The 19,530-nt window shown below is 43.7% G+C and overlaps 1 protein-coding gene across 2 annotated transcripts; it reads right to left on the bottom strand.

Annotated features, from left to right (window-relative positions):
• Positions 1 to 3,066: 3,066 nt before the first annotated feature.
• On the bottom strand, positions 3,067 to 19,526 carry LOC106004657 (butyrophilin-like protein 1). 2 transcript variants are annotated; one of them, XM_045074645.1, is made up of 10 exons: positions 19,222 to 19,526; positions 17,989 to 18,083; positions 15,875 to 16,222; positions 12,478 to 12,759; positions 12,163 to 12,363; positions 11,888 to 11,908; positions 11,769 to 11,795; positions 8,647 to 8,673; positions 5,253 to 5,279; positions 3,067 to 4,894 (listed from the first exon to the last, which is right to left on the bottom strand). In XM_045074645.1, exons 2-10 carry the CDS (start codon positions 18,071 to 18,073, stop codon positions 4,245 to 4,247), a joined length of 1,668 nt encoding a protein of 555 aa, XP_044930580.1. In that variant the 5' UTR covers positions 18,074 to 18,083; positions 19,222 to 19,526; the 3' UTR covers positions 3,067 to 4,244. The 2 variants fall into 2 exon arrangements, with proteins under 2 accessions (XP_044930580.1, XP_044930581.1); XM_045074646.1 differs by lacking the exon at positions 17,989 to 18,083.
• Between the last annotated feature and the right edge of the window lie 4 nt (positions 19,527 to 19,530).

Below are 19,530 nucleotides of genomic sequence, written 5' to 3'. Positions count from 1 at the left end.
CACTTCTACCTGAATCGTTTCTAGATTCCACCTTTCGGATCAAGTATTCTCCCTTCCACCTGATCTGCTCTATTTCCAATGTTTCTAATGCATTCTTCAACTCATTTACTGAGTTCAGCTCCAGAATTTCAGTTTGGTGCTTTTTTAGAAATTCGGTCTCTTTGGTAAAGTGCTCCTTCTATCCATTCATTTTATTACTGAGTTCATTGAATTGCCTGATTCTCTTGTATCTTGTTAAATTCCGTTCTGGCCGTTATTTTGAATTCTCTATTACTTAGATCACAGTCTTCTGTAAATGTACGTTTGGTGGCTGGAGAACTGTCATTTCCTTTTAACAAAACGATATTACCATGATTTTTCATGCTGTTTAATGAGATTTTTCTCTGCTAAATAGTTTGAAGTAGCCAACACCTTTTGTATGTAGCCAAAAATTTGTTAACTATGATTCTAACATTTCATGGGTGGGAGGTTAGAGGCCCTTCTTTAGTATTACAGCAGGTTGAAAAAGAGCACAAGTTTTTGCTTTTTCTTACCATAGTAGCCCTGGTAGCTGTATAGACCAGGCTCAAAGGAAAAAAAAAAAAAAAAAAAAAGAAGGAGACTGGCAACTCTATGGGGGGCTAGTATGTACTATGTCCCTTGGATTTGGGGCATGCCCCACACTCCAGGAGGAGGATCCTCAAGTTCATGAGTCCCATGGAGCTGGGAGCTCTCTTGCTGAACTCTCAGGGCAGACAGTGAATAAAGTGTTTCTTCTTCTCTGCCTCCTTCCTTCCCTTGCCTTTTTCTTCCCCCCACTGTCCCCTCCTGGTCACAGATGTCCTACCTCAGAGGACCCTGCTCTGTGGCTTCACAGCAGGGGGTCCTCCAGAACATCCCACAGGACCAAGTAGCCTTTCACTCACTCATTTTCACCCTCACCTTCTCGGTCATAGGAGTTATTGGTGAGTGTTACCACTACTTTAAAAGCCAGGGTAACAGGCCCCACCATGCTGCCTGGGCTCTGGTCTCCCTGAAGACCAATCCACACCCTCTCAGATGTAAACATGAATGGATCTCATTGGTGTCTCGTGTGCTGTCCAGAGGAGCCTTTGTTGGGTTTTGGAATCCTACTAGTTGTAAAGAGAAAGGGGGAGACAAAGGGAAGGACTCATTCAACCATGATGCTGACCTCACTCCTCCCAAGAATGATGGTTTTAACCATTCTTTCTGGAATTACATGGGCAGCTGGTCCACTAGTTTCAAAAGATTCCTCTTTTTTTGTGTGAATAATTCCTATCACATGCATACCTTCATTTCCTCTCCATTTCAAAGGAAACATACCCATAGCCCATCTAAAAGGAATCCAGTGTCATAAAGCCACAAGGTAGACTGTAAGAGGAGATGAACATGTCAGATAATATATTAACACATAGAGTGTTTTAAAAAATATACAAAGGTCCCAAAGAGTATATTTATGACTTTATTGTTGGGATAAATATTTTAATAAATTTGAAAATTCTTCTACTACTCTTTCCCATGTACTGTGAGCAATGCAGTGCCCTCCTCCAACATACAGTTCAGTTTAAATGTTTGTATCACTCAGTGTTCAGTCAGGAGGCAGAAACCACATCACTCATGTTAACAGGGAAAATATGATATAAAGAATTATTAAGAAAGAGGTATTTAATTATGAAAGAGATAAAAGAAAGCCCTATGGAAAGCAGAAGCAGAAGATATAAGAAGCAGACTTTACATCTAGGGCTGAGGTAGAGCATCCAAAAGACAATACATTTGAAAGAATAAGACTGACATTCTGTTTATTGGACAAGGTGGGACCAGAGTCCCCAGGAAGGAAAGAAATTCACCAAGACACTGCAGAACAAGCCTGTTGGGTAGGAAAACTCTCACTAGAGAACTGACAAGAGTCCCTGGGAGGCAGCACTCTAGTACATAACTTGTTACAATGCCATACTCATTCACCCAAAGGCAAAGGAAACTAAGTCTTCTCCAGCCACTCTCAGTAGCATTGTAAGGTCAAGGGGGAAACAACACCAAAAGTGGGACACCTAGGTGGCTCACTCAGTTAAATGTCTTCCTTCAGCTCAGGTCATGATCCCAAAGTCTGGGGATAGAGTCCTGCTTTGGGTTCTCTGCTTAGCTGGGAGTCTGCTTCTCTCTCTGCCTGCCACTCTTCCTGCTTGTACTCACTCAATCTCTCTTTGACAAATACATAAATAAAATATTTTTTTAAAAACACGAGAAGAAAAAAGATTTTTCTCCTGCTATGTCTTGCTGTGTTCCCTCTGGTGCTATGTAGGAATTCAGTGTCTGCACAGATGAAATATGACTTGCATACACCTCCCTGGATGAGGCTAACTGAAAAACAAAGGAGGAATGCCTAGAAATTTATGCCTCCATTGAAATTTCTTGGCTGAAATTGGCCACATTCTTACTGCAGCTCAGTTCTCTCATCTAGGAATAAATGTTTAAGTTTCAAGGAAAAACAGGCACATGTGGTGCTCATGTACTTCATGAACTCCTACCTCCTTGCCCTTACCACATGCTGTACCATATATTACTGTCCTTTCCATTAAGGCTACACTTTCCTCCTTGCTTTGTGCTTGCACGTGCTGTATTGATATGACCCCAATGAAACTGGAGACAAAGCTTGGCTGGAGGCCTTTTGCCGCTAGAGTGTCTGGTCCCTAGGCCTCTCTTTTATCCTATGAAGTTGTCTGGAGTAATCTTTTCATTTGCCATCTCAGGGTTTGCTGGCCAAAACCAACAGTGCACTGACTGACAAAGGTGATGCCAAATGTGCCACATGGCAAAAATGAAACATTTATGACCTCCAGTATCAACAATTAGGGCACATACAGGGTAGATTTGAATCAAAAGACAATTAATTGAAAAGGGGCAGATTTCACACTTTTAGTTCCTCAACTTCCACATAAACCATTTGCTCACATTGGAACTTGCATATAGCAACACAACAACTCCACATTTTCACCCATCTGCAGGGCTACACTTAAAAGTGAAAAAGTTCTCACTCTTTTCCCAAAATGTAATAAACAGGCAGTCTCAGGCATTGAATCAGTTATATTTATTCCTTAAGTCCAGCCACACTCATTTGACTCCTCTGTTATCTAGAGATTACATTTGAAATATTACCATGGACAACTTGCATAAAATCACACTGGTAAGAAGGGAGTATGAAAATAGATAATTAATACAAATGACAAATCTACATGACAAGATAGAAAAATATGCAAAGGGACTCCAGTCCTTTTCCTACTTTTGGTCACAGGAAGGAATTGAGATCTGTGACCTCCTTCTTCCACTTCCAATTCCGTGTCTTCTCATCTGTCCCAGAACTACAACAAGTCGGCGTTCTCTACTTCAGGAGCCAACAAACCTTTATTCATCAAGGTCTGAGTCCTCAAGAGTCTGGCTTTCTTCTGTTTCCTGTGGGTTCCATCCACCTTTACAATTGGACTAAAAGTACTGAGAAGCCGTACATAGATCCTGGAACTGTGCTTATAGTCAAAGCTTTGAAAACATACATTTTCATTTACCTCTTTATTCTGGTAGTAGTTCTGTTCTTTCCAACTGCTGCTGACTCACAAGGAAAACCAAACTCTCATTTTTCCATTCCCTGAATTAATGCAACACCAGTATTTCAGAAAAAAAAAACAAATATTTACTAAGTTTCATTAAGATAAGTATGTCTCATCCATTCCAAAATAGGAAGCCTCTACAATAGAATTCTACACTCCACTATTCTTCAAGTCCATTAGCCATACATTTCTTCAGAAATGTTCAGATGGACAATGTTTTTTAGTCAGAGTGCACATTTCCTAAATAGAGCTTGTAACCCACCCATAGTCTCTGGGTTTAACTGCATGGCTCAAACTATATAAAATAAAAACTACTTAATTCTTCAGAATAATTCAGACCTCATCTCATTTCATATCAAAACAATACAAAGACTCCATGAATAATGCTCATGATCAAAAGAAACATGACTTCCAATAGCAAAATTCAGCCAACCCCATTACAGCTGAAAAAGTCAACATTTATCTTCTAATACCTGAGCATAAGGCATGAACCAACTATTCTCATAACCTCACCCCAGCAGTCTATACCCAGAAAAGAAGGGCAAGACACCCGGTCATTCAGGACTAACTTCAGAGGCTATTACCCCTGGGAATCCGCAGCCCCAGGAGGAGCCACCATGAGGAATCTGGGACAGTGTTGGAGCATTATGGGGACATAGCTTCAGGACCAGAGGGGAGTAATGGAGATTCATCAACACCACAGTCTGAACTGAGCCCCTGCCCTGAGAGGCTCACAGGCTCCTCTGAAGAACAAGGAGGGTTGTTAACGGGCACAGGGGTCTGCATGGGCCCACCCACCCCAGAGCAGATGGTCAGGGATACATTTCCTGACCTCAACCTGAAGTATGGAAACAGAGTCCCAGAGGAGGAAGCAAGAGGGAAGGAGAAAAGGTGGGAACCATCAGTCATGTTGTAAAATGAGACATCCCCTTCATTCAGGTCCAGGAAAACCCCTACCCTCTGGGGAATTGGCACAATGTGTTCTCCATTAGCAGGGAGGGAACCGAATATATTATCATACATCCCCACAACCCAGAATCCCTTTTCTGGGGATTCCCAGTACCAGCCTTTCCTCTCCACATCTCTCCTACAAACCCCCAGGGCCCACTCACTTCTTTCTGCATTCCTGATCTCCACCTCCCAGTAACAACACCCTGAAGTGATGCCTTCATGACTCAAGACACTATAGACTCCATCTTCTGAGCACTTGGGTGAGTCCTTGAATGTCACACTAGTCTTGTCATCAGAGACAGCAAGCCTGGAGTGGGCAGACTCTGGATCCAGACTGACAGTCACTGCAGAGACAGTTAACAATCATTCAAGGACTTGTCCTACCACATAACAAGACACATAACCACCACCCCACCACCCCCAGACACCCAGCTGCATGCAGGGAGGACTAAACCTCATGAAATGAGAGCCTTAGACATGTCACAGGGCACTTGAGGGCCAGACAGGACTCCAACACTAAAGAATACCTATTTATATCCAGTATCAGTTATACCCAGTAATCTCAGCTACATGACTTTCACTGCTCCATCCCACCCCACCACCATTGATGATGCCAGCATCTGTATCACCAGAGCAAGCTGAAGGAGATGTCAGCAGCCATAGAATAGCAGTAGGAGCACCCAAACAATAGAAGTAACTCACAGGCCTGGAAATTCTCCTTCCGCCAATCTACAAAAAAACCACATTGCACAAATGTGAACAACAAGTCATGAGGACTTGAGGAAACTGTACAGGCCATTGTTGGTACCTATCTCTGAAATACACTGAACCAAGAGTTATAGGGGAAATTGTTTTGGAAGCATTCACCTGATGAATTTATTGTTCATGCATGTTTATTTTCTTTCTAACACACTCTCCTTCCCTCTCTCTGTCTCTCTCTGTCCTCTCTGACACACACACACACACACACACACACACACACACACCCTCTCTCTCTCTCTCATACATCCAGCCATCATGCTACACTGTTTCCATGAAACTGAGGCCATAAAGCTTAACACCACTGAGGGACTGGGTACTGACCTAAAAAGAAGGCTCTTTGCACAGATTTCATTATCAAAGTAAGCTTTCTCAATCCCTAGCCACACATCCATCCTGAAAAGTAAGTTTTCTTTTGAGAAAGAACTGAGGAGATCAAAATTTCTGAGGCCTCCATTTAATTATAACAAACTGGCTGAACAAAACTTGCAGGCTGACTCAAAACCATGGTAGAGGCAATACAGCTGGGTGGAGCTGTACTTGGAGGATGACTATCAGCCATGGGTGAGGAGAGCTCAGGACATGGCACCAGAGAAATCTTGCCCCATCAAGATGTAATGGAGAAGATTCAAGGAAGGAGAGAGAGAAGTTCAAAGCAAGAAAGTAATGTATTTGCTTCCCTTTATCATGGAGTATTGCACGGAAAAAAATCCCTGTGTGTAAGGGGAAACCCAAAAAACATTGAGTTTAGTCATCTTCTTCTCCTTATAATCACCTAGATAGTTCAAAAGCAGCAAGAGACACCACACATGATCAGCCCCCAAATATGGCTGTGTCCTATGTCCCAGAAACTGTAAATATGTTTTGGCAGAGAGGACTTTACACATGTGAGTAAGGTTAAGGAACTGGAGATATGAATGGGGCAGGGGTAGAATTACAATTTCTCCATAAACCTAGATGGAACCTCAAACCCAATTATCCTAAAGACCATATCAAGCTACCCTCTATAAAGTGAGGTCCTGAAATGAGCAAGAGAAGAATACAGGGACCCTGTCTCTCAGTGATGCAAAGTATGAACTCCTCCAACCTTCATACTCCCCTTTGGGAAGAAGAAAGGAAGCTAACTGATCCCAGCAAATGTATATCTGTCATAAGACCCTGATAAGTCTGCATGGTAAAGCTGTTACCTCCAATAGGACAGAGACTCCAGAACAAAATTAGAATGATTATAAAATAAGAGCAGGACACTTTCTTGAATATTTGCCAACAATATGGGACTCCTATTCTCCCACAGGTTTATTCAGATAAAGTAGTATGTCCAGCTCTGTTGATTTGCTTATACCAACAGATCCCATGAAATGGGTGGACATGTCACATTTTGGGAAAAGGGAACTTTACTTGTTCTTCACTAAGACATTAGCTGACAGCAAACTCTACATTTCTACATGACAACTGACACAGATTAGCAAAGAAGAGGAATCAGGAGGAGAAGAAGGAAGAGGAGAAAGGGAGTTGGTGTTCCATTCTGAGACTCTACAGAGCTATGCTGTGCACCTCCATGGTCCAACCACACTCTTCAACTCATTTCCACAGCAAGCTGTTTATTAGAAATTACTCTTCCAATTTCATGAATAAGTTCAGATCAGACATTTGGTCACATCACATTATGAGCCCAGCAATGTGAAAGTGCTGATTTTATTGAAAGGGTGTCTGTCTTTACAAAATAAAATGAATGTATATAAGGTATACTTTGAAAAACAGGCATTTCAATCCAGCAGAGAATGGGGTGATGCTAAAAGAAGACTATTTAATCCACATTTTTAACTGATAAGTCCCAAGATTCAGTGAAGCTCTCTAAAGAGTTTTTCTCACACATCTGGTCCCCATAGATTCTTACAACCCTGTCTCCCCCTTCTCTGTTCTCACAGGATGTATCCCTCATCAGAAATAGAAACAGCCAGGACAGAAAAGGCACACATTATGGATTTAAATGGCCTAGATTTATAACCCACCCCAGTGCTAGAGGGTGCTCTGGATAACCTTTCATTGCATTAGCAACTCTAAGATCACACTCCTCCCCCGAGCTACTACAGCAAGGGTGAGATGGTCTCCTTATCTGAAGCAAATCCAGTCAGAAAATTACTTCCAATATTAAATACATATTTAATATTAAAATAAATATGTCTTTTCAGAAAACTCTCAGACGAGTATCAAGGAGTTTATTACTTTTTGCTCATCCAATAACTTGCATGCCCTTTGTGTACTTCCAGTTCTAACCACCATGGCTTTCATTTGTGGTCTCTCTTCTACCCAAAGCCACCCAAAGTGTCTCTGAGAGGAATCACAGGCTCTCTACTTTCCTTCTCATCTCCTCCGCTCTTCTCCAACCAGCTATTCTTTCCCTGATTTACTCCCAAATTTTCTCTGGTAAACAATTTTCACTTCTCTGAGCTTCTCCTATTGCAATCCTCACACATTGCCTCTAATAAATCTAACCAGTACTGAGCCTATCAGGCAACCCAGAATTCTCCTAAAAGGAGAGATAATGGTTGTGAACAACTATAAGTTACTGTCCTTTAAAAAATTAATTTCTTAATGCTGTAATACAAACATGTACATAAGATTTCGTATATAATGGCCAGTATCTCACAAATCCACTACCAGGACTGCCTAAACATCCTGGAGGCTCTGGATCTGAGAATCAGAAGAGCTGAGCTAAAGATAACTACTTCCAAAACAAACATGGAGGTTTAGAGGAAGATACCTGGCTCGGACAAGGAGTCAGAGCACGCAGAAGCAAAATGAAGACTACCATTCTGGAGAAACAGCAAAAAACCAACCAAACAAAAAAACCAAAACCAAAAACAAACAAACAAACAACAAACCAGGAAAACCAAAGCAAGATCTAAAAGAGATAGGAATTTCAGGGTAAAATGGATTCAGAAAAAGGATTCCTTATGGAAATACTGAGTCCTAAGCAGGCAAGCTTGATTTCTGAAATCTTCCAGAGACAGCAAATTCTGAAGTACACCGTCAATGCCACGGTCCAACTGCCCTTACAAATGACCACTTTGCTGTCACTGGACCAACAAAATATCAGTTGAACAAGGTGCATTCAGAAGATGTTGCTAATTCTAACAACATCCTACAGTAGAGGATGGGTCAGAATAGAGGCAGATCTGTGTTCCCACGGACAGTCCCTACAGTCCTCAGAAGGATACAACAAACATAACAAGGAGATCAGGGACACCAATCCCTGAGGTGTGAGGTCCAATGACAGAGAAGGTGGCACAGTGGAAGCTGGGGAGGTAAAGCCACGGGAAACTGAGTCACTTACCTGCATACAGTTTTGCCTTCTTCAGGGCTGAAAGGGAACACACCCTGGTGAGACATGGGCCAGAACAAGTCTGCATATTATTGATCTACTGGCACTTGACTCCTCTCTGTGCTGCAGGTAACACTATAACAGGGTAAGGAGAGAGGCTAGAGAGGAGATGCCCTTCTGACATGGGCAGACAATAGGATGTTCTGGGAGTTCCCTGGACCGCAGGTCAGAGAGTTGGCATTGCAGGCTGAGTTCCATGCCTGCCAGTTGCTGCTGTGTGACCTTTGCCAAGTTAGTGCCCTGAGTCTTAAAAACCACAACATTAAAATACAAACTCTGAGAAACAAACTGAGGGTTTGGGAAGGGGGAGGGGTGGGAGGTTATGTGAGCCTGGTGATGCGTATTATGGAGGGCATGTGTTACATGGATCACTGGGCATGCTGCATAAACAATGAATTCTGAAACACTTAAAAGTTTAAAAAATTAAAAAAAAATAAAAGATGTCAAAAGCTTCTACACAGCAAAGGAAACAGTCAACAAAACAAAGAGGCAACCCACAGAATGGGAGAAGATGTTCACAAATGACAGTATGGCCAAATTTTTGATACCCAGGATCTACAAAAAACTCCTCAAACTCAACACACACAAAACAGATAATTATATCAAAAAATGGGTTGAAGACATGAAGAGGCACTTCTCCAATGAAGACATACAAATGGCTATCAGACACATGAAAAAATGTTCATTGTCGCTAGCCATCAGGGAGATTCAAATTAAAACCACATTGAGATATCACCTTACACCAGTTAGAATGGCCAAAATTAACAAGACAAGAAACAACATGTGTTGGTGAGGATGTGGAGAAAGGGGAACCCTCTTCCACTGTTGGTGGGAATGCAAGTTGGTGCAGCCCCTTTGGAGAACAGTGTGGGGATTCCTCAAGAAATTGGTGTTGGGTATTATGGAGGGCAAGGATTGCATAGAGCACTGGGTGTGGTGAAAAAATAATGAATACTGTTATGCTGAAAATCAATTAATTAATTTTTAAAAAATTGAACTTCCCTATGACCCTGCAATTGCACTACTGTGTATTTACCCCAAAGATACAGATGGAGTGAAAGAAGGGCCATCTGTACCCTGATGTTTATAGCAGCAATGGCCACGGTCACAAACTGTGAAAGAACCAAGATGCCCTTCAATCAATGAATGGATAAGGAATATGTGGTCCATATACACTATGGAGTATTATGCCTCCATCAGAAAGGATGAACACCCAACTTCTGTATCAACACAGAGGGGACTGGAAGAGATTATGCTGAGTGAAATAAGTCAAGCAGAGAGAGTCAATTATTATATGGTTTCACTTATTTGTGGAGCATAACAAATAACATGGAGGACATTGGGAGAAGGAGAGGAGAAGGGGCGGGGGGTGGGAGGTTTGGGGGAGCCAGGGGGTGGGTATTATGGAGGGTACATATTGCATGGAACACTGGGTGTGGTGCATAAACAATGAATTCTGTTACACTGAAAAGAAATTAGAAAAAAAAAAAAAAAGATGCTTTTTATCCCATATAGCTGAATTGGCATCTTTAGGAAAAATTTTTAAAAATAAATAAATAAATAAAGGATACATGTAGTTGAATAGTAAAACCATCAAAATAAGAGTTATATTAGAAATCAAAAGCACTTTTAACTATTAAATTTCTATTCTCCTACAGACAAGAAGACATAAAGGTTAACCAAGAAAAACAATTTTAACCAGAAGAGACAAAATTAAAAATATAATCTAAGGTGAAAAAACTCTTAAGTTATTCATTCAGTTTTAGAAACACAAGCATTGCAAGGCCAGTTATCTATATGCATTTGATTTTATGAACAATAGAAGAGACACAACTTCTGTGGAAACACTGAACCCATAAGAGTCAGGTAGATCTCCTGGGGCCAGTGGAGAAGAATTTTAATCTCTAAAGAAATTTCATGTTTAAAAAAAATTGGTAGCAGTGTGGGAGGTACTTAGCTTAAATACAGTCAACATCTAAATCTGTTTCTTCTCTTTTTTATGGGGTGCAGCAGGATTCAACAATATGTCAAAACGTGCATTTCAAATAAATTTTTGATAAAAAAATAGTATTCCTTCAAAGAACAATACACTATGTCCAACTATTCTTGATTACCAAAAGAAAATACATAATACTAACAAATATCATCCACAGAATTTTTCTGAAATGAATCCCAAATCAATTGCATCCCAAATAAAGAAATTGTCACATGGAAAGAAAAACATGCAAAATTGTTATTCCATCTGCTTTCAATTTGGTTTAAAGGTCAAAAATTATACAATGTATGAAAATGTTTTAGGGAATAAAGTATACATTATTCCATGAATGTAAGAAAACATTATTACATCCAATGATTTCCAGGAAAGAGAGATATGGGAAATAACAGGGGAAATGAAATAAGGACTGGGATGTTAGGTGAGCTCTATGGTAAAAGTGGCCCGACATTCTCAGAAAACACATCACTGGACCAGTAACAACTTATCCCATGACATTTCCACCCAAGCTCTTCCCAGTCCTCTACCCAACACTTTGTGATCAGTACCTCCAGGAACTGGAAAGAAAAGACTCTTCCACGATGGTGTTGAATGGAGGGATCACAATCCTGAATTTAATGACCCCCATTTATTTATATAGTTTCTCTAAAATATTCCAGAGTATTCAGAACAAGCTGCATTGAAAATTAAAAGCTACAGAGGGGAGGAGTCAAGATGGCGGAGAAGTAGCAGGCTGAGACTACATCAGCTAGCAGGAGATCAGCTAGATAACTTATCTAAAGATTGCAAACACCTGCAAATCCATTGGCAGATCAAAGAGAAGAAGAACAGCAATTCTGGAAACAGAAAATTAAAAGCTACAAAGGAGGCGGGTAGATCAACCCAAGATGCACAACAGACTCCAGTGACCACCATCATTCCAGGTTTCAAAGCACCATGTGCGAAAAAATAGCCCAGATGGGGAAAGCCCATGGAGCAAGTTTTGCCTCCCACAAGTTTCCACTTGTCTCTGCATGAAACAGAGAGGGGACACTATGGCTTAGGGGACAAGAGACCCAAGGATATCCGGACAGTCACTCACCGGCCAGGAAAACAGATTTCCTCCAGTCTGAAAGGCAACACAAGAAACAGGTGAGCTAAGAACCAGAATGTGTCCTACAAACATGACACAGAAACTTCTGGGAAAAAGACACAACATACCAAGATCTGCCTGGAGTTCATCTGAAAAAAAAAAAAAAAGTGAAAAATATACATAAACTCCCATCACTAAGAACAGCAAAGGCTGCACCTTGAAAACCCACAAAAGCATCTATATGTCTCCATGAAGATTTAACTCCAGACCCCTCAAGCCTCCACAGACCCACCTGTCCTCTCTGGTCCTCCTCAGCCCCCCTCTTCCTGGCCAAGGGCCTACTGTCTGCTTCTCCTCTGCACCAGTTTCCACACTTGTCGGCCTTGGCCCTGTCCTGCCTTACCTCTGGCGTTCAGTGCCTCTTCCTTTATCTGCTGGTCCTCCTCCTTGTCTCTGTGCAGTTTCTCCCATTCCTGCATCTCCTGGAGCTTTGCAGTATGTTCTCTCATGATATAGAAGACAGCCCCAAGGTGTAGGATCATCAGCGCAGTCAGGATCACCATGAAAGCCAGCTTCCAGGGAGAACTCCGAGGGAAGAAGGGTTCTGTGCCCAGCCAGACACCCCATCAGGGCACTGCTCAGGACGGCCCAGCCCGGCATACACAGGGACCCACAACCAGATAATCCCATCCTTCTAGGAGTGGGAAGTAGTACTGACCTGGGATGTAAATGGCCATTGCCTTCTCCTGGCCCAGGATGGGGTTGAGGACTGAGCAGGTCACATTCCCTAAAGAGCTGTCCCTCACCACAAGAGTGGCCTCTATGGTGAACAGCCCTTCAGCATCTTGGGCTTGAGTCTCAGAGAACATCAGGAACTTCTCTCCACTTGGAGCTCTCCACTGCACTTGGGGATTTGGGAACCACCCCGAGGCCATGCACACAACTTGGACCCCATCCTCCTCTGGCCCTGTGATGTGCACATGAGGGGCAGAGCCCACACCTGAAGAGAGAAGGTAGAGAGCACAAGGAGGACACCCAGAGCCCAGGGATTCCAGCAGAACCTTCCTGTACACAACTCCATGCACAGCACTGCATTTTGGGGGCTCTTTGTTGGGAGTGGTCCCTACAAGGATTATTGTAAGGGGTCCTGCCATGGAGAACAGAAGGAAGGATCATGGAGACCTGTGGCAGGCCCAGAGAGCAGGCTCTTTTCCCCAACCATGAGGGTGGGAATTCCATCACCCAGAGGGATAGAAGGAGAAATTTGTTTCCAGGATCCATCCTTCTCTACTCTTCTCAACTCACACACTCTCCAGGGAGTCTGCGGGCACACCCACTGCCACTCAGTCATCACTTCCACCAACCTACATACCTCCTGAGCTCGCTCCCTAATATCCACATCTCTGGTTTAGCTGTGCCAGGATTCCTCACAGATGCTTCAGACTCAAATCATGAACTAACTCATGTTTGGCTCCATCTCTGAGGATAAAGATGAAAATACCCCCAATCTTTCAGCCTTCTTTACATCCAGCCAGCCCTCTGCCACCTACTATTAAGCCTTCACACTCTGCTTCTGGGCTCCATCCTGTGACTTAACTGAGCCACTGAGAGTTCAGGGAATGTGACTCTAGTAGAGGTTGGAAACTGCTTGAGCCATTGCCCTGTACTCTGCCACAGGACAGACATCTTCAGGCTAGCACCGCCTTTCCAGCTGAAGCTGTCCTAGATCAACAAATAGCCACCTGGACAACACCAGCTGAGCAAACCCAGCCAAGGTCCACTGTCAGAACAAAATATATTAAAAGTACAAGTTTAAAAAAAAAAGTACAAGTTTTATTGTCCCTATTGAAAATAGGGAAAGAAAGCCCCTTCCCATCTTTTTCTTACAGCATTTATTTGAGGAAACTTGTGATTCTGGGTGTTTTCTCTCCTCTTTGAAATGTATATAAGTACTTAAAAAAAAAAAAAAAAAACAGAAACAAAAACAAATAGGCCTTTGGCAGCTCCATAAGCTAAGAATGTGTTTCTCAAGGACCTGGGAACCCTCTCTTTGAACTACTCACACCAAAGAAGACAGCAACCCTCTCTCCCCCTTCTCTGCCAGGGTAGGAGCCTAACCTCAGTGGGCACCATGATCCACGTGTAAAATCACCGCCCATCATCATAATGGGAGAATTGGTAAAAAAACACACAAGCAAACAAATAGCAAAAACCAAAAACAAAAAACAAAAAAACAAACAAGCAAACAAAAAAACTCCACTACTTTATCATTTATTTGTCTGGGAAACTCTTCATTTCTCCTTATATTCTGAATGATCCCCTTGCTGGTTTCATGGCTACAATTTTTTTTTTCTTTTTAGCACATTGAATATATCACACCACTCCATCTCCATTCTGGCCTGCAGAGTTCCTGTTGAAAATTCCACTGAGTATATGTGAAAGTGTTGAATCACTATATCACACACCTGAAATGAATATAACACTCTATGTTATCTACACTGGAATTTTTTTCTTATTTTTACAATAGGTGAATTTGTTTTTCCTCAGGATAAAGCCAATTATCTAGCTTACATGATCATCCAATTTCCAAGCAAATATAAGGTGAACCATCTAGAACAAATGGTGCTGGCAAGTCCACCTACTTGAGGGCTCATAACTGTTGATCCTGAGAACGTGTATGGAATGAGTTCTGTCTGAATATGGAAAAGATGAGATTTCTTCTGTCTTTGCATTTCTTGATAGAATCTCTGTGATGCACAGCACATTGTGGTTAATGCTAATTTAATAATAAAAAGGATCTTTCTTCCTACTATCTTAGAAACAAGATTATGGGTTGAAAGATTATGTTTTTAATTATATTTCCCCTACATGACTGAAGATTTATGAGTAAGACCTGTTAAGATTAGCCAAACACAGCCCAGATGAGCTGAACTCCCTGAATGCCAGATTTTAAAAATGCTCTTTGTTATAGGCCACTGAGATTTCTATGTCTGTGTTACACAGAATTGTGGCAGCAATCTATAGCTTACACATAAAATCAATATTTCTACCACTAAACAACCAAATTTAAAAAAAAAAAAAAAAACTGTGAGTACCTAAAGTCCCTTGTCCCCAAATGTCCTCACTCAGCTGGGTCTACATCCAAACCTCTCTGATGCTGGAGTGCTCCTTTCCCACCACACTGCCTCTACATGAATGCAGGGGGCCATCCTCTTCACCCCATAACTACATCCAGGCCTCCAATCTTGCTCACCTTCCATACACCTTCCATTACAGCTGCCAAAGCAAACCTGCCCTCACACACCTCGCTCCACTGCTCTGTTGAAAATTCCCTCAGCCCTGCATCTAAACGACATAAGAGCACACAAAACCTTTGATGGTCTGGTATTACCACCCCCACTACCCCACAAATGAAACTCCTATCCACTTCCGCCCCAATCCCACCATCTGCACATGTCAGAGAGTACACAGTCCAGGCCCGGGACAATTCGGTTGATTGCTCAGAACCACAATCACCATGCTGTGTATGCCCCACACAGATCCATCAACCAGAAGGCCATTTCAGAACACTGTCCACTTCACTCAAATGTCTGCTCAAGTGTGCATTACTCATGGGCTTCTCCTGATAAACCCCTTCTCTGTGCAACTGGACCTAGAACACCTCTATATTCTGAATAGTCACTTCTCACCACCCTCCCATTCACCTTCACACCAATCATGTGGCCTCTCTCTCTGCCCAGACTCACCAGCCACACTCCTCCCTCAGGTGGATTACATGGGTTGTTCTTTTGCTTGGAACTCTCACACCTAAAATATTTATTTGGCTAAATCTCTACTCACCATCATCTAACATTGTCTATATCCTATCTATTTCTTTATTTATTGTCTGTATAATATAAACTCTACAGGTCAGGGACCTTTATTTGTTACACTGAGATATCCAGGTGCAGAGAACATTGCTATCACGTACCAGAAGTTCTATATATTTAAACTGAATAAATGAAGAGTGAAAGACCCACTTTCTCTCTTGTATAAATTGAGGGCTATTAATTTAGATCCTGAGGTGGCTCCAAATTCCAGTACTGCAGGTGAATAAACACCAATCAGCAACCCACCTGCCACCTTCAGTTCCAAACCAGCCTCTTCATGGAAGATTCCCATTCTGAAGAAGCAGGTATACAGCCCGTTGTCGAAAGCCTGGACATTGTGGATGCGCACAGCAGCCTCCCCCTGGGTGAGGAAATCCTTCACAAGTGAGGTTCGCCCTCTGTACTGAGGCAACTGCTCTTCTCTCTGCTCCCGCTGGTTTTGATAGATGAACACTGCTTCTGAGAACTTGGAGCGGAACCACCGCAGCTCCATATTCTCCACATCCATGGTTGGGGACACAAGACATGGCAGCGTGACGTCCGCACCCAGCACTGCCACGATGGGTCCGGAGGGGCCAATCACCATAAACTCCTCTGTGGACACAGACAGAAGTGAGAGAGCTCCATAGATGCAGGACAGGAAAGGAAACGCACTGGCAGGAGGGAGGCCCTAACTGAGGGACTCAGCTGTCACAACTCCTAATGGGACAATTTTATCCTACAACAACTTTGAAACACACAAATGGTGTCAAAGAGACTCCTCAGCAGCCTGTGCTCCTGACTCCAGGCCCTTCCATGAAGGACTCTCTAACTTAGTAGGTCCAACCTTACCACAGGCATCACAATCACCAGGAAAGCCTGTGAAACACAGACTGGTGGGCTCTACCCCCAGGCCTCCTGGTTCAGTAGGTCTGGAGTGGGTCCAAGAATGTGCATTTTAAGGAGATGGTGAGAAGCAGATACTGATGTCCCAGGGACCACACTCTGAAAACCACAACTCTAACCTGCCTCCTCTTAGGACAGGACTGAAAACTCACCAAAAAACACTACTGTGGCCAGGTGGTAACATCCTATTCACTGCACCACACCTGAAACTTTCCTACACCTGCTCCTAAATTTATTATTTCTGCCTATGTCTTTGTTCTCTGCTGAATTTTATGTGCACTAAAAACTAGTCCTCACAGCTACTTCCATTAAAACCTGTCTTCACTCCACTGCTCCCAGAACCCAAATCACTACTTGTTCCCAAAGAAGGTTCATCCCACTGTCCCCAGCCCCTCGGAGGCCTTGGTCTTCTAAGACCTGGTCGATATGTCACACCAGGACACTTCTGCAGGACAAACCCCACCAGACAACCAAACACTGACTTCTCAGCTCCTGTGCTACTCAAATTTGGCTGAGTCACTATCTGTCTCACCTGGGGGATGACAATTACTAGTCTCCCTGTGACAGCCTCCTTCCAGTCAATGTCTGTGAACCTTTAAACCTGAAACCAAAACCATTTCCTTCCTCTACCAAAGCCCTTCAATGCTTCTGCAGTTGCCCAAGTGATCCCGAGCCCATTAAGGAAAACCCTCCCTGCTCTCTGATCCCCAACTCCTGCTTCTCTCCCCCTCATTCACTCTGCTCCGCCCAACATTCACCTCCTCTGCTCCTTGAACAACCAGGCACACTGCCAGCTTTGTCTGGCTGCTCCTCACTGTGGAGAACCTCTTTCCATGGGATCCAGACAGGCTCCTCCCCGCACCTCCATGACTTTGTTTCCATCTCACTGCATACAGTGACCACCTTATGGAGCACTGCTGCCAGCCCACTTGCCATCCTGCAGCCCTGACTGCCCCACCTGCTCCACATCCTTGTCCCATGCTCTCCACTCTTCTAACAGACATAGACTGTACGGGGTTGTGGTGTTCAGTACTCGCTGTCCCTGCCAGAATGTAAGCTCTATAAAGACAGAGACTGTCTGCTTTGTACAAAGTAGCACCTAACATGTACTCAGTGCCCTATAAATATTTATGAAATGGAAGTACCAGTAAACCCAGGAAACAAAAAGCCAATAAAGCCAGGAAACAAAAAAAATAAAGAGAAAATTATTTTCATACTATTCATAGTGAAATTCACATTTTTTTGCTTTAGAGACATAAACTCATTAGAGCACTGCCATGCTCCCCTGCCCTTATTTTGAAGTTCTGGGATTCTTCTTATGTGTTTAATTTCAAATAGCAGTTGGGGATCTCCAGAATCTGTATAGAGCCAGGGACTCCACCAATAGCCATTTGTCCTGATGGAGACAGCAGCAGAGTTCCGGGGGCTCTCACCCACCCCAGGGAGACACAGAAAGGGGGAGGGGACACACTCACCTGCAGAGCCCCCAACAGGCACTTGCAAGAGGAGAAGCAGGGAGGAGAGATGGGAAAGCAAAGAGCCCCTGCAGCAATTCTCCATTTCCTCAGACCTGGGGTGACACAGGGCAAGGGGCAGGTGACACATCCAGAGGAAGGAGGGCCAACTCAGAGCTCTGGGCCTCAGAGCAGACAGGAGGGCTCAGGGCTGGCAACAGTCCACAGCAAGAGCACAGCCTTTCCTACTGCTCAGTATGCTGATGAGGTGGGGGACCCACAACCCTGATGCCAAGAAAGCCCTCCCAGCCCTTTTGAAACTTTCCCAGCCTGATCTGCCCACAGAACCAGACCCTTCCCGCCTCAGCACAGAGGCCTCCTCCATGTCTGCCTAAGTCACAGGCCACTACAGAGGTCCAGGGACACAAGGTGTAGACTCAGGGCCCTCCCCATGAAGGACACACAAGCTCCTGTGTGCTGTTCTTCTGTTGACCCCTAATTGTGACCAGGGAATGACTAATAAGCATGACAGTCAGACTGCGTCCTCCTCAAGGACACTGTGGCTCCCACCACCTGCACGTTGTTCTAGGGTCCTTTGATAAGTGGGTTCACCCTGATTTCAGCTTCTGCCTCTTGCAGCCTTTTTCTGCTCAGGGTCAAGGACGTAGACTTGCTCATAGCTGAAGCAGACAATTCCCCATAAACAGTTAATCCTCATCTTCTCTATCTTTGAGGAGTATCTGACTCAGGATAAAAGATCCCAGCAGAGCCGTGAGAAGCACAGGATAAAATGAGACCTGGTCAAAAAGAAGGGCTTCAAACCACTGACCCTGAGAGGGGAGGGGGTCAGCCAGTGGTCCTGGGAAGGACAGATTCTGGGGCTGACTGCTAAGATCTCCTCCATACTAAGCCACCTGCTGTGGGAATCACCTGAGGCAAGTTTCTTGACCTACTCTGCCCCACGTCCTATCTGCAATATGGAGAGAGTAATAAGATCTCGTCCTACTTATGTATAAGAAGTATCCTATGAATGTATGTATGGAGAGTCAGTGCACTTTAGAACAGTGCCTGTTCCTAGGAAAGCTACAGAAATGTCATTAAGTAAATGGGTAAAGTGGAGTCCCCACTGTAGTTGTCCTGGGTCATCTCAGAGCCTCATTATTATTCGTACCAGGATCTCAGTGTCCTCCTCCCAAGCATCTGCCCCCCGCCTTCCCTCTTCTTGTCCAGCAACTGTCTTCCGAAATCACTCACCTGCTTGAAAACCTGGGGCTTCTGGAACGTCTCTAACTCAGTACTGTGAGACCTCAGCCAGCCCCAAATCTGCTCTCAGAAATTGCACATGCGATTCACTGCTCAAGCCCCAAACCCTGCTTCAAGATTCAACATTGGTGCCATAGGCTCCTCTTGTGAGAGGCAGGTGGTTCCAGGAGAGCGGAGAAGCGCAGCCCGGCACAGGTTGCAGAGGTCTCAGCTGAAACAGGGACCTGGGGCACTTAACACTCCCAGACAGAAGAATCCTGCGCTGACTCCTTCCACCATTTGAAAGTGAAAGCTTACAAA

This window comes from Mustela putorius, unplaced genomic scaffold, assembly GCF_011764305.1.
Source record: "Mustela putorius furo isolate JIRA1106 unplaced genomic scaffold, ASM1176430v1.1 tig00000135_pilon_pilon_pilon, whole genome shotgun sequence".
NCBI classification, from domain to species: Eukaryota; Metazoa; Chordata; class Mammalia; order Carnivora; family Mustelidae; genus Mustela; species Mustela putorius.
The sequence above is the reverse complement of the archived record's forward strand: the minus strand, read 5'-3'. Positions and strand labels throughout refer to the sequence as shown.